Source organism: Maylandia zebra, linkage group LG17 (genome assembly GCF_041146795.1).
Source record: "Maylandia zebra isolate NMK-2024a linkage group LG17, Mzebra_GT3a, whole genome shotgun sequence".
NCBI classification, from domain to species: domain Eukaryota; kingdom Metazoa; phylum Chordata; class Actinopteri; order Cichliformes; family Cichlidae; genus Maylandia; species Maylandia zebra.
This window is the reverse complement of record NC_135183.1, coordinates 35,969,057-35,992,002: the sequence shown is the minus strand read 5'-3', so window position 1 is coordinate 35,992,002 and position 22,946 is coordinate 35,969,057. Positions and strand designations below refer to the sequence as shown.

The window sequence follows — 22,946 nt, the reverse complement described above, 5'->3', positions numbered from 1 at the left end:
TGCTGCAATCTCCAGTCATTTCTATGTGTCTGTAGCATAGCAACTACTTGTACCTTGCAAGATGCACAAATTCTGCAACTTTTTTTACAACACAATATTGTTTGTTTGCATTTATTTTGACGATAAAGACTCTACATGACTACTTTGCATTCACAAATCTCTAAAGCGGTATCTGTTGGTAGCTGGTTGCACAGACAATAATAAAATCTACAATAATACTGATTGGCTAAAAACAAATTAGCTTCAAAGCATCAAGAGAGTTTAGCATTGTTTGACCCTTTTTCAAAAAACTTCTCTGTTTATCATGTCTTGGAGCAAAATCCACTGATGCTGACTTGGATTTAAGGTCAGCATCCAGCTTTGCTCACTGTCTTTCCATCCAACAACTATGTAATCGCTGCATTCGCTTTGCATTCACGTGGACGTACATGTGAGCTGCTGTTTGCATGGCAACTTTGCTATTCTTGTGCCTGATTAACATTATTCGTTCACTTAAACCTCCATTAACTTTGCATTTTTGCTGGGACGATTATCAGGCATATAACAGTCTGTATATTGGCAGGCTGTCACCTTCTGGTCTGCCGCTTTGGTAAACAGCATGTTCTATCAGATAAAGCAATCACAATAGATTCATTACCAATTATCTCCTTGAGGAGCAGCACAGAAGGTGTTAACACTGAAATTATAAAGTAATAATCAGTACAGATGAGCAGACAATGTTGTGTCATATGGACACATAGCATACATCAGTGTTCATCATTTTTAAGCAAAAATAAATAAATAAAATTTTTTAAAAGTGAGACCAAGTATAAAAATTTATTATCATGGATAAAATAAAAGTTCATAGCTGACAGACAATATCTCACTGTGTGCTGTCATATTAACTGCTCTCACTCCCTCTTGGGATTGTTAAAAGGCATTCTGGGACTTGTGAGAAATGACTGAGCAGGACATAGAACAAAAAAGTGAATACCTGTAGGTACAACAGAGATGGATGACACTTGCACACATCCCTGACATTTTAAAATGGCTTGTCTTGGGCAAATTAAAGTAAGACATCCACTGTAAATATGTCAGCGTTATGCTGATAATAAAGCTGGCTGATGGTGACAGATATAATCAAGCATGCACACGGCGTCTCTGCTATCCACAGACGCCCCACTCAATCATCATCAACCCTCTTGTGTATATGAGATAGATGTCAGGTGTAGGCCCATCTATTCCCCAGCCATAAATGCACTCGTAAATTTAGAAAGCGGACAAAATTAGCTGATGGATTCTCCTTATTACAGACCGTATTTGCATATATTTGCAAAACAAATTCACTCAGTTGGCTTCACATTTGGCCTGCGGAAAAATCAGGGCTGAAATTGTGGGTTGGCTGCATGAAGTGAAGTCAAATTATATAGCGCAGATGAAGTTTCAATATTTATGTGTGAAAGATGAAATGAGAGGGGGAAAAAATCAGTGTTTTTGATTTAACAGGTTAAAATCTGATGGACAGCCAGATTGACGGAAAGAATTCAAAGAAATGATGTCTGTTTAAATGCTACTGTTGCGCCCACAGTCTGGCCAAATTAAAAGATAAACATTTTTTCAGTATATACATCGTGTTACTTATTCATCAAGGGATTATGCTTTTAATGAACTTCAAAATACAGCTAATTAGTACGGTGGCCCTGAGAGGCCAAACGGACTGCAGCTTAAGAAAACACCAGAAAAACGCTGCAAAAGCACACAAAACACAACGGAAATAGGAAAAAACAGATTTCCAAAAGCGCAAGGGAAGTGTTTCTGGGGAGACAATAACCCGACGGACCAGTTGCAGGAACCAAAATATGCTACGAATTGCGCTGGGAGACACTTAAAAGAATTGGAGGATCGATCGGTTTTATGAGGAAAGAAAAGATGAAAGGTAAGTGTGTTAGCCTACCTATTAGCCTTAAAATCCGTCATCAGTATTATATGAATCATGATAAAACACGCCTACCATGTTTTGGTTCCTGCAACTGGTCCGTGCTTTTGGAAAATCTGTTTTTTCCTATTTCCGTTGTGTTTTGTGTGCTTTTCCAGCGTTTTTCTTATTGCTGGTGTTTTCTTAAGTTGCAGTCCGTTTGGCCTCTCAGGGCCACCGTAAATTAGTGTATTTATTGATTACATCTTGGGATTGAGATGATTTTTAACTCTTCTGGAACAAAGTACAACAGGTGACTCCAGTTTATTTTCATCTAGTCGCAAACCACCAATCCAACAAATTCTTCCCCTTATCCAATGTTATATTAATCCATTACTGAAGTTTTGCATTAAATCCTCAACAGCAGTACTTGTACCTGAATATTTTCAAAGGAATGTTTTGGATTTTTGGTTTTTTTTTTTGTTTGTTTTATTTATTAGTTTGATTTGTCATTCAAGTTTAAAAAAGATTCAAGGGATGAACCAGTTTTGTGTCTACATAATTAAAAATAGCAAAAATGATCAAAAACGCATAATTTGTTCCTAGCTCTTGAGTTGAATCGGCAGGTTTTATGGAGTCATGAATCCTAATTTGAGTTTTTTTTATTCAAATCGTTTTTAGTATGTATGGAGATGGTCAGGAGAGCAATACGTTACTAAGTGTCTACAACCCTCTCTAAACACTTTTCCACACTGTTACTATTACTCGACTCCACTCTGTTTTTAGGGTTTTCTTTTACACCTGTACCCAGGTACTTTTGTTTTGTTCCTGGTGGACCAGGGTTCCAAGCGAGCTGATTAGAGCTGAAAATGTGATGTCAGCAGGCTGCATGGCACTGATTTCTCAAAGAGTGAATCACTGAATCACTCATGGGAGCGACTCCTTCATGAAACATGAATTTGTATTTTTGTTTCTTGTGTTGGTGTTATCAGTTAGGATTTAGTTGAGTGTTATTCTAGTTTAGTTTCTATGTCCCCTTGTGTGTCAGCTGTTTCCCCATGTGTTTCCACTTCCCCTGATCAACTCCTGTGTATATTTAGTCTCTGTCTTTCATTCAGTCAGGTCGTCTGTGTATTTTCCCTCCACATCATGTCCTAGTAGTCACCATAGTCGCTATAGTTGTTTCATAGTTTTTCATAGTTACCTCAGTCTTGTCACAGATTTCTTAGTTTTTTAGTTTTCCCAGTTAGTTTTCAGTTAGCATTGCCCCTGTTTGCCTTTGCCTTGTTTTTGTCTCCTTCAGTGTCTGCATTTGGGTCAGTTTCCTTAAACACAAAGGCTGCTGAGCTGTGACCAAAAATGACTGAAACCAAGTCAAGTTGAGTTGAGCCGAGTAGGTGCTAGTGAAAAGACGCAAAAAAAACAAAACACGGTGGAGGCTATCACTTTAAAGCACTTTAAAATACCCAGCACAGAACCAAAGTGCTGTACAGAAAATAAGTTAAAAACAATAGAATAACAGAAAACAGCAAAAATAAATAAATAAAACACATAATACATAAAAAATAAAAACAGCCCTATATTAAAAAACAACATAAAACAGCATAGAATCAACTAAAAGCAACTAAAATAAAACTAAAAATAAAACCAAGATCTCACGTGGTGTCAAAGGCCGTGGTGTAAAGAGTGATTTAAAAACCTGTAGGGAAGAAGCCTGTCTAATCTCTGAAGGGAGATCGTTCCACAGTTTTGGAGCTGCTACAGCAACAGCACGATCTCTACGTTTACGCTCAGTCCTGGGTACAGGACTTCAACAGCTTCCTAAGCTATTCTTTTCTGACAAAACCATTTTCCACATTACGATTTGATTGTTTCCAAATCAGGTGAATATTTCTGAGTAGTACAAATCATTTGTATCTATTTTCCTGCACATCGCCTGTTGCCCGCTACAAATAGCTTTATTTTGCCAGCATCTCTTGAGGTCAAAGGAAGAGATGCGATGATTGAAGGCTGAAGAGAGGCAGAGAGAAGAAAAGGTGCTAATATCACTGTCAGTCAAAGCGAGGGCAGCATGGAGAGAGAATGAGACAGAGCGAGAGCACATCGCAATGCTGACTGCAAGGAAACAACACTCGACATACACAATCAGCTCATTAGCAGCAACGGAGCAAAACATCAAGACCATGAATTCAGACGAGGACACGTCTAAGAAATTGAGAAGCGTGGCAGTAAACCCATTATAACGCTTTTATATATTTATTTGTACAAAATACAGTAAAATGCAATATTTCTGGATGGTGGTGCCACAAAACTCCGTCCATACATCAAACCAGAGCCAACTCCTTTGTCTTTAACTGTCTAAATACTTATTCACCAAATGATAATGTGGTAATTAGTTGATACAAAAGGTCGTGTCAGGATTTTGTCCTTTAAAAAGACTTGATGTCTTAATGCTTGAGTATGTCTAATGAACACTGTGGTCGATGTCTGTCAACCAGGGTCGTAATTATGTTCGCCTGTCACTTCCTGACACAGGCTGTAGCTTAGCAACCTGGCACAGAGACAGAGCTAAAGTTGGATCTCATTTAAATATCCCTCAGAAAATTAAAAAAGAGGAGGACAGTCAGGTGTTCAGTGCGATATTTACGGCGAAGCTGCATTTTTGCAAACGTGAAGCCATCAGGACGGCTCCAGATGACCCTGAGCGCCTCCCACGCGTCCCTCACAGGACATCAAACTTTCTCCAGACGTCACGCCACTCATATGAATGTGGGCAGGTTGCATAATTACTGCGTGCCTCTAATAAAACAAAACACATGCTTTGGCCGCTCCGCCCACTGAACTCCCACCGTTCTTATATAAATAGAACAGTTTCTTCATGTGCTTTAATTGTTTTTTTAAAGGTGCAAAGAGACGGCACGTACTGTAGCTGATGTGTTCAGGTTCATGCGCTCTGTGCCTGTTATAGAGTTTTAATAAGCTTTTGCAATATAGAATAATTTTCCTGCAGCATATGTAATGTTTAAGTGAGTTTTTATTTAGCAGTGTAAGCAAATAGCTGCTTCCACTGAGAGCTACTTTTACCTGAGTGTACTTCAAATGAGTTCTGATGTGTTGCTATTTCACCCTTTTGCTCAGTGCCTCTCCATCAGAATGACATTGCTGGGTCTCCACCGGTCTAACCACTTCATAGGCAGGCTGAGCCTTGAGACGGAGAAGTCTCATTCTAAGTATGGATACATTAATAGAGAAACAGAATACAACACTTTTCCAGCTGCAGAGTGAACGGGGCACACCAACACTCTTCTCGGTGCAAGCACAGTTTCCTTCCAAAGCTTAGGACTAAATGCGATGCAGGTGCAAATGCTAAGTCTTTAAATGGTTTGCATAATTCATTGTGGCCTGTTTTGCTAAGCTCTTCCCTTCTAAATCATTGAGATAAATTCCAAAAAATTATGTAAATATTAGAGATATAAAGTGTGATTGCAATCCAGTGGTGGATCTAGAAAATCTTACATGGGAGGCCAAATGAGGGACAAGAGGTCTAGCCAGGGTGGCACAAATCTCTTCAGTTAAGTGTGTGGAAATCTCCTATATGTAAAGTGAATCGACAAAATACTTATAATTATTTAATGTATCATCCCGTCTAAGAAAACAAAGAATATAAGAAGCTTTTGGACAAACAAGCAGTTGGTTTTTACAAATATTTTAAGGACAAAAAAGTTGGCAGCAGTGGGGCAGTTGGCCCCCACTTGCCCACCTTTAAATTTGTCCCTGGACTGGATTGATTGGAGCCCATTTTAAGGCGTGCTAGGAGACTCATTAACCAGTAAGTCTTAGTCACACACAGACTGCCTTCATTCATATCATTTGTGATATAATGACTGTTGTTTGTTGGCTGGATTTAGAAAGATATTTCCACTCACAGTAGAGTTTAGAGTTCACAGGAACTCTAGACGTTGCAAAATGAAACTGAAGAGTTGCATTTTGCAACGTCTAGCATTAAGTAGGATGTGTATTATGTCACCTGTCTAACACAATAGAGAGTACATGTAAGGGCAATAAACAAAGTGCAGTATTCACTCTTTTGCCTGCATTTCCGGGTATTTAAGCTGCTAATCTGCTTTTTTCATCACTTCCATTCTGTTGTTCTCACTCTAGTCCAATCATCTTAGGAGCTTGGAAAGAAAAGCAACTGGACATCTTCAAGTTTCTTGAAAACATTCTCATCCTCGAAGATCTTTCAGCTCTAAGACCAAATGGCCCACCGGGCAGCTTTGGAAAATATGAAGGACTTTATTTTTATACGTTTTAGGGCTTTTCCTGCTGATAAAGACCTCCCCCACAGCCATTCATGCTACACCAAATTAGTTAAGTAATGAATAAACAGTTACATGACAGAAAGGTTAATGTTCTTGCCACGTTCCTGGGTCTGTTGACCCAGTATTTTAAGTTTATTTAGATGTTTATGTTTAAGTTTAAGTTCTTCAGTTTAGCTAAGTTCATTTGTTTATTAGATTCCCTTTGTGTTTTCTACTCCTGTATTTAAGTTTCCCTCACCCTCTAAGTGTTTCATGTCGCATGTCTTATGTTGTCAAGTTCGCGTTGTCGTGTCTGCTTTCCATTCTGTTTCCTGGGGTCCGTTCTTCGTACCTCGCTAAGTAAGTTAGCTGGATTTGATTGTTGACGATTTCGCGTGATCTTGGATCATTCGGTTCTCCGAAGCTCCTGGCTTCTGTCAGTCTGCCCCAGGGCAGCTGTGGCTACAACTGTAGCTGCCTCCACCAGTGTGTGAATGTGAGAGTGAATGAATAGTGGCATTGTAAAGCGCTTTGGGTGCCTTGAAAAGCGCTATATAAATCCACTCCATTATTATTATTATTATTATTATTATTATTATTATTAAATTACTTACGAGTTTAATTTGTCAGCAACTTTCTGCCAGCCCTCTCTCCTTGCTTTTGCAGCCTTTGCAGTGTTCCCTTGCGTTTTAATTAAACTCTGAAACTCCTGAAATCCCTCACTCAAGAGTTCTTGCTCTGCTGCCGAAAAATACCGAGCGCGCTCCTTCGACATTTTCGCCTACCAATCAAAGGGTTGCCGATCAATGTTTCTACTATCGATGCGTAGCCCCTGTTAAGCCACCCAGTGATCTCACATTACTTCATCCAGCTGTACTAATCGTCAACAACAGGTGTGTTCGGAGAACCGGAATAGCGAGCTCAAAGTTGGCGCGATGATTTGATCTTGGATGTAGTAAGCGAGGTACGAAGAACGGACCCCTGTTTTATTGTGAAAGTCCTTGTCTTATGTGCAGTGTGTCTAATTTTGCTTTCCCTTGTCTTGTTAGGTCTGATTTGTCCCAGCTGTGTTCCCACCTGTTCCCCATCCCCTCGTTATCCTCCTGTGTGTATTCAGTTTGTTTTCTTATTCGGTCTTTGTCAGGTTGTCTGTTGTCCTTTGTGCCATGTTTCCATGCATCTTTGTATCCACGTCAGCTTTCATGTTTTGGTTTTTTATGTTTATCTGTAGTTTCCCCAGTTTAGGTTATTGTTTAGCGTCACCTCTGCCTTTTGTTTTGTAAAGTTTTTACCAGCCTTAATAAACGTCTCGCTTTCTGTTAATATTCAAGTTTTGTTCTACGTGTCTGCATTTTGGGCCACTTCACCACTCCATACACTCTGCCTCTGCCAGACTGACAGTGTTTTCAGCGTCTACTTAGAAATTCCTTTGAACCAAATACGTCATGTTGAATAAGTACGGCACAGCCTGGGCAGTGAACTGCCAGAACGTTTTCTATAATTTTACTAATTTATCATATAGAAAAAACTGAGATGTGCAGTTAAAACTTATTTATCTTGTATTAAGACATCTCAGGGACTAATTGTGCAGTTAAACATCATAAAATGACATAAAGCGGAATTTTACACGTCCAAACAACTTAAGATCAGAGTGAGCTGTATGTAGCCCACGATCTAAAATAAATCCATGCTGTACACTCTCTATACTCTGTACAGGATTTGAAAGATCCTGACTGCTCTCTAGGCTCAAATTTCAAAACCAGTGGATGATGTCATAGGTTTCCATGTCCATCTTTATACTGCGGTGCACAAACGGGTACATGATTACCTCAAAACCTTCATAATAACCAAATTTGCTGTTGGAAGAATCACTTAATTCTAGAAGGAACGGACCTGGTGAAAGGGATTTATGAGAGTTGTTTTATGTTTGGTCAACTTTTTGAGCAGTTTGACGTTCATCACAAAAAAACTGAGAAATCGTCTTTTTATTTCACTGTCAAGTTATTTTAGCGTTAGCAGTGATCCCAAAAGGTTTCATTACTTTTCTTTTTTTACCTCTTTACTCGCAATAATGGCGTTCTCCCCAGCATCATCTGGCCTTTATATAAGCGATAACAAGCAAATGGTGGCGTGCCAAAAATCTAGGCTTTAGCAACAGTAGAGCCCGACACAGCTGCCATCCAGTCTCAGCCTTGCTGTTGTCCTACTCTGAGATTAATTTGCAATGCACCTATACATTTAAACAGCAAAGTTTCCCGGCACGGTTTCCACTGTGAGAGAACGGAGACGTGCCTGTGCTCCTTCACGACGTGGTAGCATATGGTGTCCTCTGTAACTCCATCTGTTTCTTTGTGCCTCCTGTGCTCCAAGTGTGCCAGGGTGCGAGCCGAGGCAGAGGTACAGTTTCAGTGCCGTTTGTTTGGTTGTCAATTAGTAATGCACAAACTGCCAAGGCGAATTTCATGAAACTTGTTAGAGAAGGTGGACCCACGGAAATTTGGTCCTGATCCAGATGGCTTTAAAACTGTGAGATGGGTTGCTGGCCATGAAGGATGTGTATTCTAAGACCCTTCTAGACACGAGTAAATGCTATTAGCTCTCTAATTAAGTCACAATCTCAAGAAAACTTACACACGTTTCCAGTAATGTGCTTTTCAATCCACAGAAGGAGCTAATTAGATGGCAATCACTGCAAAAGTAAGCCTAATATCTCCAGATTATGGGATGATTAAGACAAGAAATGATAGGATAATGTGGGAATGTAGGCATTAGCTACCTTGAGCTGTTTCTAAGGAGGAATGAGTTAGATGTTTTGGCTCTCTTGCCACTTACTGCTTGTCTGACAAGAATTCAATCACACCGTCAGCTGTGTTTCTTCATCACATCACCACTAACAAAAAAACGCCCCAGAATTTTAGAGATTGTTATTCCTAATTCAGTCCCATTGAATCTCCGTGCTCTCCCCACAGCAAGCAGAGTGGAAAAGGGAAACGTCTCTTGGTAACCATCCGCTGTAAGGGTGATGATAATCCTCCAGAATGTCTTTGAGATATTTCCGGTGACAGTGGCCACTCTAACATTTCTGTGTCTTTACCATGTAGTCATTTGGCAATTTGCAACCGCATCCTTCCAGACTCATAAATGTAAAGAAGACTGTGAAGGAAAGTAATAAACGGCTGTCATTACTATTGCATGTCTAGCATATATGTAATTAGGAGAATCAAAAAGGAACACATAGCAGAAAATGTCAAGCTGACCTTATCGGATGAAAGGCTCCATATTGTGTTCTTCCCTCTCTGTGTAAACTTTCAGACAGACTGCATGTTGATCTCAGAGTTTTCTTTTATTATCCGGCGTTTGTTTCTCTATAAATAGTCAATGGTTACAGTGCCTCAGGGTAACGAATGCTGTCTGTACTGTTGTTTGACCCGTTTACAAAGCAAATAAAACTCACAAAGACCACCTGGTTGTGTGTATCTTAATTTCCACAACAAGCTTGGTGTCAGAGAAGTGGGATTCGATGGCTGACGGGATCTGTGGTCTGAGATGGTAAAACACAAAGAGAGCCAACCTCTTGGACCCCAAACCACCTACACTGGGATATCCAGCTAATGCACCACGTTGATGCACAAATGGTTAGAGTTCTAACTTAAAAAAACAAAAAAGGCAAAAAAGAGAGAAAAACAGAAAGAAAACAGGAATATGATTCTTTCCCTGTGCTCACATCCATGAGCAGGGGCACCAGCCTAAGCAGGGAAGCCCAGACCTTCCTCTCCCTAGCCACCTTCTCCAGCTTGTCCTGGGGACAACAAGGCGTTCCCAAGCCAGCCGAGAGATATAATCTCTCCAGCATGTCCTGGTTCTGCCCCAGGGCCTCCTCCCAGTGTGTCCCAGGGATCCCAGGGGCTAAATTGTCCAGGGATTCTGCCTCCTACTAGGGTCTCCCATGGCATATTGGTCCTGGGTGGGGGACCAGAGACAGAGCGATTCAGAAGACCCCTATGAGTAGAACATCAAGGAAACGGTTCACCCTGCCCAGGATAGGGTGACCGAGGCCCCACCCTGGAGCCAGGCCAAAGTAGGGTGCCCGAGGGCGAGCGTCTGGTGGCTGAGCCTTAGTCCATGGGCCCGACTGGTCAGGCCCAACACTCACAAGAGGCGCCGTATTGCATTGTGTGCCAGGCGGTGGCGTAGAGTGAGGCCCTGGCGGACCGATCCCCAGCTCCAAAGTGGTGGATTTCATGTCTCCAAATGTGGTGAAGGAAAAGCATGAAGAAGGATCCATGAGTGTTATGCATGTTTAGGGAAAACATTTTGGCTTCCCGCAAGAAGGAACATTAAGACGGCTAATGCAGCTGGAATAAAAGAGATAAGAGTGCAGAGAGATGAGTTTGTTGAAATAGAAAATCACCTGAGAGCATTAAGTGGAAGTGTGGAAGCACGAATGCAGAGACAGACAGAGAGCTCAAGAAAAAAAAGCAGTGATGAGGATGAAACAGATAAATCTTCTCAGAGATACTTTGACACACTGAGGCTGTGAGGAGGGATGCAGAGTGGATCACGACCTCCCCCCGCCACCATGCAGCAGAGATGAACAGCACACGCCAGAAAACTCTGGTGACTCATTTCTGACCACAGCACGTTTACCACTGGAGGCTTTACATCATCAAGCCCACTCATCAGAAACCACAGCCATCCACACCCAGCAGCGATGTGCAGACCCTCCATCTGCCCCTCAAATGCCTAATAGAGCCACAGATTAAGGAGGCCACGATTCATTTGTCACACCCAAGCGATGCGACGGATGCAAACCAAGCAGCAAGTTAATATCCCATCATATGTATGTCCAGTGTTAACTGTGTTTGGCGCTTTAATGCTTTCTTTGTTGAGTTGTACTACCTTATAGGTTCACGCCAGTGAGGTTGATTGATCGTTCTCTGTCAGCCCAGTTGGTTCCACCCGTGTCCTCAACTCCACCTGCTTGGATTCCACCTTTTTTTGACTTTCAGAGTAAAATGAATGTTTTGTCTTTTCGTTTTATTTCATCCCTATTTAATTCTCTTCACTGAGCATCTATTGTCTGTTAATGATTAAATCTTAATATAAACAAACCTTTGATTTCACATATAAACATGAAATTTCCCCTTGTGGGATTAATAAAGGTATCTTACTTACTTACTTACTTATTTCAGTTGCATTTTACTTTGTATTTTCAGAGTGTAGGTCTTCAGTAAATGTGATGTACTTGTGTGAGCATGGAATGGAAAATGTTCAGACTCCTCTCTGTGTCACGCTGACCTTGTTGAATAAAAGGCAGAAGATGTTTTTATTTAGGTCTAAGAATTAGTCATGAGATCGTTTAAGCCTATCTTTTTTTCTTCCTTTATTTCTCCCTCTAATTATTTTCTACTGTTGTTTTAACTTTTTATGTAACCGTAACAGATCAACAAGTGTCAAACTGTCTTGTCTTCACCTTTGACTTTAAATACTAATAGCTCCTTCTTCAGGGTCTGCCTCTAATTGCTTCATACTTTTTGAATTTAGCACCTGGAAAAAGAACCGACGTTTTCTCTGACTGCACTGATTCTTATTTGTAACAAATAATGGGTTCTTGGAATAAGTAGAGGACACAATGGGAAAACTTGATGGGCTTATAAATAGACCTCAGCGATACCAAAACATCGTCTCAGTGATCAAATTCAAGTCTCAGCTCTGTGTATTTGATCTCCTGCTATTCTCGTGTTTCTGTCTCAGAAGAGACTGAACAATTTCTCATGAGGAGCTTGGTCGGGTAGAGGAAACTCAGGATTCTGAAATCTCCATATACGTAGAGGATTTGTGGTGAGACAAAGACCGTTGCGAGCAGCACATTTGTCCTCTGGGAAGTGCTTTTTGTTTGTTAGCAGCCTAGCATCGACAGTTGCTTAAGATATCATTTTCAATTGTTGTTTGATGGTAGATACCAATAACAGCTTGAGCTGATTCAATTTTGCTGAAAATCGGGTCGAGGTCAAAGTCACACCAAATGGGAAAATCAGTAAAAACTTTATATTACCCACAACTTTTTATGGGTCGTCGTCAAACTTCGCAGCGATAAATTAGACCTTAAGCTGGCCAAGCATTCGACCTTTACCTTCATTGTTAGCAAAAAAAAAAGTAATATATTTTATATGAAAGGGCATGGGAAAGCTGTAGAAAACACTCTTTAGATTTTCAACACTCTACGACGTCACAATGACGCCATAACAGGCTGACGTCAGCGTAAAAACGCCATAAAAGTGAAGTCTTTGCACTTTGAGGGGAGTTGCGCTCGTTTTGTGGAAGAGTGGGGATTCATTATTGATACAAATTTTAAACTCTGTTCTATGAGACGATGTATTTTTGAGTGTACTATCCAACAAATTTCTTCTTATAAGTGTAAATGAAGAAAATCCTGTTATCCAACCACTGACAGAAAAATAAATATTTACGATACAGATCGTGTCCTTAATTAAATAACACAGATATCGTCCACTTTCCACATTTGGCGCCCACCTTAAAAATTATCACTATTTATAATACTGTCGAAATCTTGAGTCATCCCTCGTTTGTATGTAACAAGCTTGAAAGTCAGTATTTGAAGCTCATGACCACTTTTATTCTTCAACACAGCCTCTTTTGCGCAGCTTTCTTGTCATTTCTTACGCAGTCTTCAGGAAAGCTTCTCGACGAACATTCAAAGCTCTTCTTTGGATGTTGACTCCCTTTTGTTTTGTTCTCTGTTGAGATGATCCCACTCTGCTTCAGTAGTGTTGAGGTCCGGGCTCCGGGGAGGCCAATCCATAACTCATAGTGTTGCACTGTGCGTTTGTCTCTTTCCTGGTGTGCTTTTACTGCATTGATTGTTTGCATCATTGTGATGCTGAAAATGTTTTACAGCTATAGACGCTCAGTGCTTTCTCATTAAACCAAAACTGTCCAATTTGGATTCATCACTCCATAAAAGCGATTTCCATTCCACTTCTTGTGTAATTTTTTTTTGTACCTCAAACCTGTTTACCTTCTTTAAAAACTGCTTCTTGAGAGATAATATCAGCACACATGTATCATTGTAACTGATATGTGTGTACAGATGCACACCTATTCTTTGAACCTAGTTGTGTGTTGCTAGGCTGCACTGAGACTGAGCCGAAGCTGTATTTAGCACACTATCCTCACATGTGCTCTACTGCACATGTGCAGTGTCAAGATTTTACTCAGGAAAAAAGGTTCAAGTTTACAGGTTTACTGAAGTAGAGCTAACTATGACTCTTCCACACACTACTGGCAGGAAAAGGTGAATTGTCACAGTTTGACTTTGATATTTACATTTTTTTCTGTTTCCTGAAATACTTATCACGCTTGGTGTCAATCATTTCCAACCTTTTTCTTATTTTATCAGGTCTTCCTGAAACACAATCAGTGATGAATAAGATATTCCACATCGTCAAGGACAAACTTTGATTGATTGCATCAGGAAATGAATCGAATATATGAACGATCCCTTTGAGACTGTCATTTTCAAAATGCCCAAACACCCTGATGAGAAAGACTAATTTGTACTTTCATCAATTGGCAGAGTAAAAAAAATCAATGTAGTGAAAGGAGGACAAATCTGAAAAAGTAAAATAAAACTCAATTATAAACCATGAAGTGACCGAGCAGATGTTGTGAACGCTGCTCTGAAGACAACAGTACATACAGTGTGTCCTTTCAGCAGGCTCAGATTGGCTGTGCAGTCAACATTTGTGTAATCTTCCCAGTGCGACTTTTATGAGCTGTGAGCTGGCCCAGTGTTTCTTACTGTAATTAGAATCCAGTAACGACACAGGTGGCATGGAGAGCAATCATCGCCATGCGTTTTTTTTCTGCTTTCTTACAGTTGAGTCTGCTGTCTTCTAAAATACTGCTCTAAATTAGCATTGACCTTTTCCATAATGTTACCACATTGTTTCCAAAAAGTCAGGACCCTGTGTGCGTAAAACATAAAGATGCAATGTATTAATTGTTTAAATTCTCTATTTTTATGTACCAGCCCGGGTACTCATTATTAAAATGTGTAATGTTAGAAAACTGAATGTTGCACAACTGCTGCAGTTAATTGATAACATGACCGTGTGCGAAGGTGACACCCCAGAAAGTCTCAATAAATTCACTTTGTATAGAAATGATTAGAATTTGTGTTGCGTTAAATATACCTCACAGTGGAACATAGGCTGCCATCCACATGGTGTCTCTAACAGTGAAGGCCTTTAGTATTTCAGCAAGACAATACCACAACATTCTGCACTTATTACAGCAGCATGGCTCTGTAGAAAAGCCCAGACCGGTCACCCACTGGAAATATTACATGCATGAAACGTGAAATACGACAAAAACGGCCCTCAAACTCGGTGCTACATTTACTTAAAGTAGGAATCTTACATCACAGATACTCTTTGAGCAAAACAATAACAATGCTCACCTGTAAACGTGTGTTTCTTAGAGTCAGGGCCTTTATATCAATTCACTGAGTCAGTTTGAACCTTAAATATCTCTCAAGACCGACTTCAAACAAAACATCTAGTGATTAATGCTTGAGTACTTTCCAGTGTTACTCAGATGTTGAATTCATTTACTTCATGGTGAATTGCACTTTCATGTTCATAGAGGTCTCTAGCGCTGCATTATAGCGCCTCCTGGTGGCTGACTCTGGCTGATCCGACTGAGACAAACTGTGTTAGTACCACTTGATGTCAATAAGGAGAAATAGTCACAGTATTAATCAGATTAAGTTCTAAATGACTTGATTTCTGTTCCGTTGTGTTCCTTCAAATTAACGAGGTGTTTAATAAAGGTGTTCATAGTTTTCATTATACATTTCTGTGGAACCACGAAACAGAGGAAGTAGTGTAGAGGGGGGAAAAAATGGCCAGTGAACAACATTGGTGGCAGCTGGTCTGGATGAAGCTGCTGACTGACTGAGATTTTCCCACACAAACATCTCGAGGGTTTACAGAAACTATCCAGCGAGCAGCAGAGAAGATGTCTTGCTGATTTCAGAGGTCAGAGAATGGCAGACTGCTTCGAGCTGATAGGAAAGACCACACGGGGTCACGCCTATCAGGACACTGGGAAACGTTGCCTGGTGGTAGGGTCTGCATGTTGCATGAACAACATGACAGCATGGATCCATCCGGGCTTGTAGCAAAAGTTCAGGCTGCTGCTGGTAGTGTAACAAATGTGTGGGATATTTTCTTGGCACACTTTAGTCCCCGTAGTTTTAACTCTGCCGACCCGAATACTCGTGTCCATTCCTTTATGACGACAGTGTAGTCATCTTCTGACAGCTGCTTCCAGCAGGAGAACGCAGCATGTTAAAAAGCTCAAATCATCTCGAGGGGGCAAAAGAAGCTTCAAAAAGGAAGTAGGGAGGTGTACCTAATAAAGTGACCGTCAAGTGCACATATAACGCTATCGTCCATCTTCACGTGAAACTCAAACGAGTGCTCTACAGACTTGATTTTGAATATTTTATTCCACAGTTGAATGAAGATGGGAGCAGCATACTTACAGCATCAATGCACAACGTTTACTCGTGTTCACACCTACACACAGGTCACACTGCATTCAAACTAAACACGACAAATTACACATTCAGATTTGACTGACTTTGATCGCGTGAGTCACAAACCAACGTGATCGGATTTTCGTTAGGATGAATTTTATGATTGAAATCTCGTGCATATAAAGAAAACGACGACAAATAAGCAGCGGAATTAACCACATCCACAAATCGAGCACGAGGGCACGTACAGACGAGCAGAAACAAAAACGTCTAAATTAACAGTGAACATCTCGACACACATCTTGGTCACCTCCAGTGGACTCGTATGGCTTGGTCACAGTGAATATCGAGGTAAAAATGTATGTACATCTTCAAATAGTCCCATTATTATAAAGTTCTGTCAGCGTCCATCACTGGCACAAAATGCTTTAAAAAAACCGTCCCACATCAAAAGAAATCTAACCTTTACGTTACGATTATATCATTTTTGGTCTCTTTAATTATACTTGCAAAAGAATAATTTTGTTGTACTACATTTTACAAGTGCTGTAGAAAAAACTGCCGTACAAAAACAAGGAAGCCTCATAAGTAGACTTGACACAACAAAATAAACATTTTGTTAAATTTACAAATTAAATCTTCTGATTTCCTGAATCAGTTACATTTCTTATGTCAGAATTATGAATCTTAAAAGAAGCTAATTTATTTGAGAGCCCGATTTTTTTTTATTCCATATTGAAATGTTATTTTTTAACCTCGACAAGGATCAATGCTTGAAGGGGGAAAAAAACTGTTTGGGGTAAAAACAACATGCGAGTACAGTATATTAAACATTCTTCATTATGATTTAAATCTACACCAGCGCTCTTACAATACTGAGATCTCCCACTGTTATTATTACCAACATTTTTTGTTAATATCAATTTCATTCAGTCATCAAATGATTCACAGTTGACTGGCAGGATTTACCTATGAGTGTTTTGAGTGTCATTGAAAAGTACTTTTTTTTTTTTTTTGCCAGTCAAATACAAACTGGAGATACTGATTCTGTCTGTAGGGAGAATAAAACCCTACAAATTCAGAACAAAGCCGTGTGGTTAGTGTATAAAAATGATATGACCGTGTCGGTCTGATACTGAGATGTAACAGAGGCTTTGCTTTGATTTTTAAGATGTTCTGGTCCCCTGTAACACAGGAGAAAATCCTGAAATGATTACTTTAGTCTTTTCCTCACCACATAAACCTCTGCGTTGCTGTGCTGTCCGGCCAGTGGAAGGTCTTGGTGATGAAGATGTAGATGGTGGCAACGTTCACGGCCGTGTACAGGAGGAACTCCCCGATGAGTCTGGGAAGGGAGGGAAGGGGCATGTGCAGGCGATACATCAGGTATGGAACGATGAAGTACCTGAACTCCAGGAGCTTCTGCGGGACTGTGGTGGCCACGAGGCAAGCCAGGAAAGCCAAACTCCAAAAGAGAGAGCGCGATTTAAAGGAGTCCAGAAAATTCCACCCGGCGAAGATGTACGGAGGGATGAGGAGGAAACGCACCAGTTCGTGCCTCTGGAAAAGTTTCTTCCACACATAAAAGGGGAAATGGCGGTTATCAGCCAGGAGGTACTTGTGGACAAAGGTGAATTTCCACACCAGGAGCAAAGAGATGCCGGTGACCAGGAGGAAAAACAAAGGCTGCTTTTTGACAGCCTGCAGGAAGCGGAGGACGCGGTGGTAACACAGCGAGACGGGGAGAGAGAAGAAGAGGGAGAAGGAGAAGAAGTAGAAGAGCTGGGGGAAGTTGAGGCAGGCCTCGTGGCTCGTCCTGTCGCCAACCACGATCCCATCATTGAGCGCCACAAACACCAGGAAGCCAACGCCGACCAGCGCGTAAGGCCAGGCCACCAGCAGCACCGCCTTCACGTGATTGGGTGAGGTGAGGAACTCCAGAGTGAAAAGCAGGATTCTCTTAGCTCCGCTGAATGACAGCGGGATCTGGGACGGTGCAGACTTCTCGTCCCTCTTTTTTGTATGCTCCACCCTCCAGGCGTCATCCATTTTCCCTGCCACCAGAGTGGCTGCACAGAACGCCACCCAGATGATGTTCGTCTGACGGAAGAGCACGGAGCAGACGCCCAGCAGCGCAGAGGCCTTGTGGCAGCCGTACAGGGTCATGAGGTAGGTGAAGAGGATGAAGAAAGTAGATCCAGCGTCGGTGTAGTAGAGGAAGTTAAAAAAGTAGAGCACAGGGAAGGTGGACAGAGACAGCGCTGACAGGACTCGGCGTGAGGTTGTCCGCATCTAGAAGAGAAGTTAATGTGACATCAGAAAAAAAAAAAAATTAAGTCACTTGTGGTCTTGTCTTCGTGTCCTGGACTTACCTTCTCCCTGAGGTGCAGCTTGCAGAGGAGCAGATAGATCAGGTAAAGGTTGCCACAGTTGAAGAGCAGGTTGATGAAGCGCAGCATGGCCGTGGAGCACACCACCTCGCCTGTCAGCTCGGTGAGCCACACCACAGGCTTGATGACTCCCACTGAGACGAGGTAAAGGCCTGGGAGAGTGGTGATCATCGGGTCCCACTGCATGAATTAAAAACATGTTAACACGGCACAAGGTGTAAAGTTCACTTAACATGTGGAGTGAGCGGATAATGGCTCTTGAGTGGGGAGTTGGGGGGCTTCCGCTGTGAAGGGCCACACCAATAAGCTGAGCTGAGCTTCACGGTGCTCAATATTAATTGTATCCCTTTATAATCTTATTGTTGTGGCCCTCCACAGGGATATTTCATAGCACTGTCAGTTCTCTTGGCTAGTCTGTGATACAAGTATTTAAAAAAAAAAAAACCTGTGTTTGCATCAGCACTCACTTTATTATTACAGCCAGGCATCGAACAACCAACTTTTGGATTAGTAGACGACCTGCTCTGGCTCCTGAGCCACAAGACAAAAGCCTTTTTTTAGAATCTTCATCTATATGCTATCTTAAAATTACAGCCCAAATAATATAGCAGTCTGTTGATACATATGAATGTCGTCCAATGGAGTATGTGACGACACAAATTTACAAATAAAGTCATTTAAATTTCATCCACCATGGGTCTAATGTTTTCTCCTGTTCCAGTGGCACCTCAGCCATCATTTAGAAGGCCCAGCAGGGCCTGCATTTCCCGAGGACACTCAGGAAGAATCATCTCAGTTAAATGCTCCTCCTGCTGTGCTTCTACAGAGCCACCGCTGAGAGCATAGTTCATTACACTGTGGTACATGGGGTTCATAGCAGCAGATAAAAAGGCCCTCCAGAGAATCACCAACACTGTTGTTCTCTTCCTTCCCTCACAGACATTGCGAACAGCCCCAAATCATCATCAAAGACTGCTCTCATCCAAGTCACCATCTGTTTGAACTGCTGGCTCCGGGTAGGCGTTACCAATCCTTAAAATCCAAAACTCCCAGATTCACTACGGGCACTAACGTCCCCCTCACCAAACAAAGACAGCTCATAACAGTTTATAAAACACACTTAAACGTGTCACTTTATCTTGAACTTGATAAAACGTCATGCATTAATATGCGTACGATGTGTTATAGGAGAACTACTTTTATGCTTGTATCCAATTATTTATCTATTTAGCCCTAGACAAGGAAAGAGGCTCCAGTAGATTGCAGGCATAACATGAGTCTGGTTGTAGGAAAAGACAACCCCCTGTCAGACAGTCCTAGAGACTGATTGCCAACTCTCTTGCAACCACTGACTGCTAGGAGGAAAGTGTATTCCCTGATGACAACCACTTAGCCAATGAAAATGTGAATTTCATTCCTTTAGTGGTTGCTGGAAGGCACAAGGTTCTTTGGGCTGCCAAGGCGGTCGTTTACTGGTCTCTTGTCCTACGTGCCTGGAGCCTCGCAGGCATCTGCTTGGACCCAGGCATCATGTTACTCTGCTGCATGTGAACCAGACAGGGCTGTGATAAATAATAACCACCCCAATCTTTTCTCTGCAAGGCTTTAACACTTTTTAGAAAACTCTCACTCTCTCATGGATCCCTGACTAAAACACCATCGTTTAGCCTAGTTTCCTCTAACACACACTGCTTTCACTGTCAGTCAGATGCCATGCATCATGTCACATGAGGATGAACATGCAACATGTCTTTACAGATAGCCATTAGTAATGTAAGGTTTACAGAGCTTCATACAGATCTGAGCAGTTAAGCTTCACTTCACCACAAAGTCCCTTGCTCTTTTTAAAGCTGGCCCACGTGACATCAATAAATATAACCCATCCAGACAGGCATACCATACTGATACAGCCCTATATGCCCAGTGTGGAGATTAACCCTAATCGAAAGCCCCGCTGCTCTTAGCTAACCTTAATCCGCCTGATAATGGCGGGCTCACCCTCATCACTCACACTTTACCTCGTTGAATTTTCCCTGGCAGTATTTCTGAGCTTGGGGGACGTGGAAGAGCTCGTCCATATAGGGCTCCCTTTGCTCGCGGGTCACTCTGGAGAACAGCAGGCAGGATATTAAGAAGTTGGTGCTGCACAGAGCAGTGAACATGTAGCCTTCAAATTTCTCCATGTTTGACGACGAAACACGGTGTAAAACTGAGAAAAGTTCAGACCAGAGCTAGCTGTTAGACTTTAGAGTATCTCGCATAACTACTAGACTCCAGAATTTAAACCGCGGGAAAACGTTAATTTAGAGGAAACTGTCTGAAACATGTCCACCGTTGCTAAACGGAAGAATTTTTGTGATTTTTGACAGCTGGCGGTCCGATTCAGAAATAGGCTCGGTACAGAAACTCGTGTAAAACCATAGGTTCCGGTACTATGCTAAATACTTTAGCGTTGGATTATCTGTCGAGTAATATCTGCCTTACACATATGTATGATTTATTTTGGATGATTATGTTATTGACTGCCGTTTTACTACCTTGTGATATCCTTTTTTTTCCTCCTAGGAGGAGATTTCCTCTGACGCGGTGTCACCGTGTTATGGTTCCCCCCGCCGTGTAGAGACTTCACGTGAAGCACCGTGGTCCGTGTGCCGTTTATAGAATTTTATCCAACCTTTTGTGTGTGTGTGTTTTGAGAATGCATCTAACACAAAAGCTGGAGCTTTTCCCCGACCACAGAGTGACCCAGATGCTCTTCAAAGAAGTCAAAAATGCTGCAGAGCTGAAAAAAAGCGCCATGGAAGGGAAAATAAACGGTGCCTTGATCAACCCTACGATGGTGAGCCTTTTCCGTCTGTTTTAGCAATGCTTTTTTTCAAAATACGCCTGTGTTTTATTGTATAAAACACATACTAATAAAACCGTTAAGTACTCGTGTCTTTCACTGAAAAATAAAAATTGAGAATTACCTGGAGTCTTGCTGTTTGCTTACGTTGACCCTGTGCTTCCATTTCCAGCTGGTGGATCCTTTTCAAGTGCTGGTAGCTGCCAATAAAGCCGTTCACTTAGAGAAAATAGAAAAAATGAAGACAAGAACTCTTTACTCGGAGATCATCTTCAATCTGTCCCCTACAAATAATGTAAGTGAGAAGAAGAAGATGTTTCTGTGATCCATGTTCCGATTTTTGAAAAAAATATGTTACTCTTAACGTAGTTTTAGATATGTAAGCTATCTGTATGCTTCCACTAATATAGATCTCAGAGGCCTTTAAAAGATTTGGGATCTCAGATGGTGATGACTCCGTTCTGATCGTTATGGTTGACAGCAAAGATGAGTCCCAGGTCGTGTCAGACATTGCAGCCAGGGTGGAGGGCCGGCAGGTTCCAGTGGAAGAGATTTCTTCACTGTCAGACCACGCAAAGATCAAAAAGGTCGCTGCTTTTAATTAATCTGCATTCCACACTTGTATCTTGTTATGTTACAGGGGTGACAGGCTGCACAGTTGTTTCTCCTAATGTTGCTTTATTCCCAAAACATTCTCAGATGTGGATTATATCCAGTCCCAGACTAAATGAAAAATTCAGGGAAGATCTGACAAAAGAAAAAAAAAACTGGGCCTAAAATCATGTTATAACCCACAGAGTACATAATCAATTGCAGTTTCCTCACTACCGCTTTAACACTTTGCTTGATGAATTTAAAGAATATTTTAATTTATTTTTTCCCTCCATTACAGCTGTACAAAGTCACTCCCCAGGAGGAGAAATGTGGGAGTCTGCTTGATGCGGTCGTATGCAGAATGGCCACCAAGGATGTTATGTAGGTTCGGCGGGATATACTAGGTGCGATTAGAAACTTCTGTGACTTTTATGACTTCACCCTTAAAGAAATGAAAGACTACGCTTTGAGCTCCACTTCAACACACTGTCCTTGTGCAGGACTGGACTACTTCCAGCACCGCTGCTATTTTTAGATCACTCCTTGAACGTCTCATTCTGTCCACTGGAGCAATTCAAACGTTAACTTCTGTGTCAGGCTGAAACAGCTTTGACTCGGAGGGTCATCAAAGGTTATGAGAGCGGCTTGTCCACCTACAGCCCACCGACCAAACAGCACACAATCCAAAAGCAACGCATCAGGATCTAGACGATTTTTTTCCCCAGCATTCATGCGTTGTGCACCAAGGTCAGACTTATTCAAGGATCTAATATCCTGAGGCATTCAAGGGACGGCATTTAGTAGAAATGACGTAAATCTGTACACTGTAAATCGAAAACACCAAAGGTTGGGATTTTTTGTAGCTCACCACTGGTTACATACAGCCAGATACGACTCTGTTCTCTAAAATGAAGCCAAATGTAACAGATTCATGCAGTGTTGCACCAGAGACCACCTTCGAGGGGGGACTGTTTTTGTTTTTGCAGAGTTGCAGAACTTTATGATCACACCTTGTAAGACCAGGATATACCTAATAATATCTGAGAAAATGTGTTTTTTTTTCTCTTCACAGCAGTTTAACAATAGATCCGTTGTCAATAGATCTATGTCTGTTTTTAATACTAGCCCAGCACACTCTTAAGTTTAAACCAACAAAAATTGTCAGTCTTGATCTGTGTACACTGGGCTCAGTCAAAATAAATCTTATTTTTCTTAAACCTTTGAGTGAACTCATCTTTGTTTATTCTTTTTTATCTCTTCTTTGCCACGGCCATGTCGTAGGACGTAGGGAGAAATCTTTACGTTTCTTATTATTTAGCATCATCCTATTTCTTGTTTTATTTTACCTTTGAACTTT

General features: G+C 41.4%; 2 protein-coding genes across 3 annotated transcripts; one reads left to right on the top strand and one right to left on the bottom strand.

The window, feature by feature from the left end:
- The first annotated feature begins 1,820 nt into the window (after positions 1-1,820).
- Positions 1,821-22,806, top strand: tprkb (Tp53rk binding protein). 2 transcript variants are annotated; one of them, XM_004553922.5, is made up of 6 exons: positions 1,830-1,915; positions 19,090-19,166; positions 20,716-20,989; positions 21,168-21,290; positions 21,406-21,582; positions 21,888-22,806. In XM_004553922.5, the coding sequence occupies exons 3-6, from the start codon at positions 20,849-20,851 to the stop codon at positions 21,972-21,974; spliced, it is 528 nt and encodes a 175-aa protein (XP_004553979.1). In that variant the 5' UTR covers positions 1,830-1,915; positions 19,090-19,166; positions 20,716-20,848; the 3' UTR covers positions 21,975-22,806. The 2 variants fall into 2 exon arrangements, with proteins under 2 accessions (XP_004553980.1, XP_004553979.1); XM_004553923.4 differs by lacking the exon at positions 19,090-19,166 and having other exon boundaries at positions 1,821-1,915.
- Positions 15,712-20,533, bottom strand: alg10 (ALG10 alpha-1,2-mannosyltransferase). The gene is made up of 3 exons (XM_004553921.5): positions 20,169-20,533; positions 18,133-18,330; positions 15,712-18,052 (listed from the first exon to the last, which is right to left on the bottom strand). Exons 1-3 carry the CDS (start codon positions 20,331-20,333, stop codon positions 16,991-16,993), a joined length of 1,425 nt encoding a protein of 474 aa, XP_004553978.1. The 5' UTR covers positions 20,334-20,533; the 3' UTR covers positions 15,712-16,990.
- Positions 22,807-22,946: the final 140 nt, after the last annotated feature.

Coding starts and splice junctions, on each gene's coding strand:
- tprkb (XM_004553923.4), top strand. CDS start 20,849: ATGCATCTAACACAAAAGCTGGAGCTTTTCCCCGACCACAGAGTGACC. Junction 20,990..21,167: donor CCTTGATCAACCCTACGATG/GTGAGCCTTTTC, acceptor TTCCATTTCCAG/CTGGTGGATCCTTTTCAAGT. Junction 21,583..21,887: donor ACCACGCAAAGATCAAAAAG/GTCGCTGCTTTT, acceptor CCTCCATTACAG/CTGTACAAAGTCACTCCCCA.
- alg10 (XM_004553921.5), bottom strand. CDS start 20,333: ATGGAGAAATTTGAAGGCTACATGTTCACTGCTCTGTGCAGCACCAAC. Junction 18,331..20,168: donor GCCAGGGAAAATTCAACGAG/GTAAAGTGTGAG, acceptor TAATTCATGCAG/TGGGACCCGATGATCACCAC. Junction 18,053..18,132: donor AGCTGCACCTCAGGGAGAAG/GTAAGTCCAGGA, acceptor CTTCTCTTCTAG/ATGCGGACAACCTCACGCCG.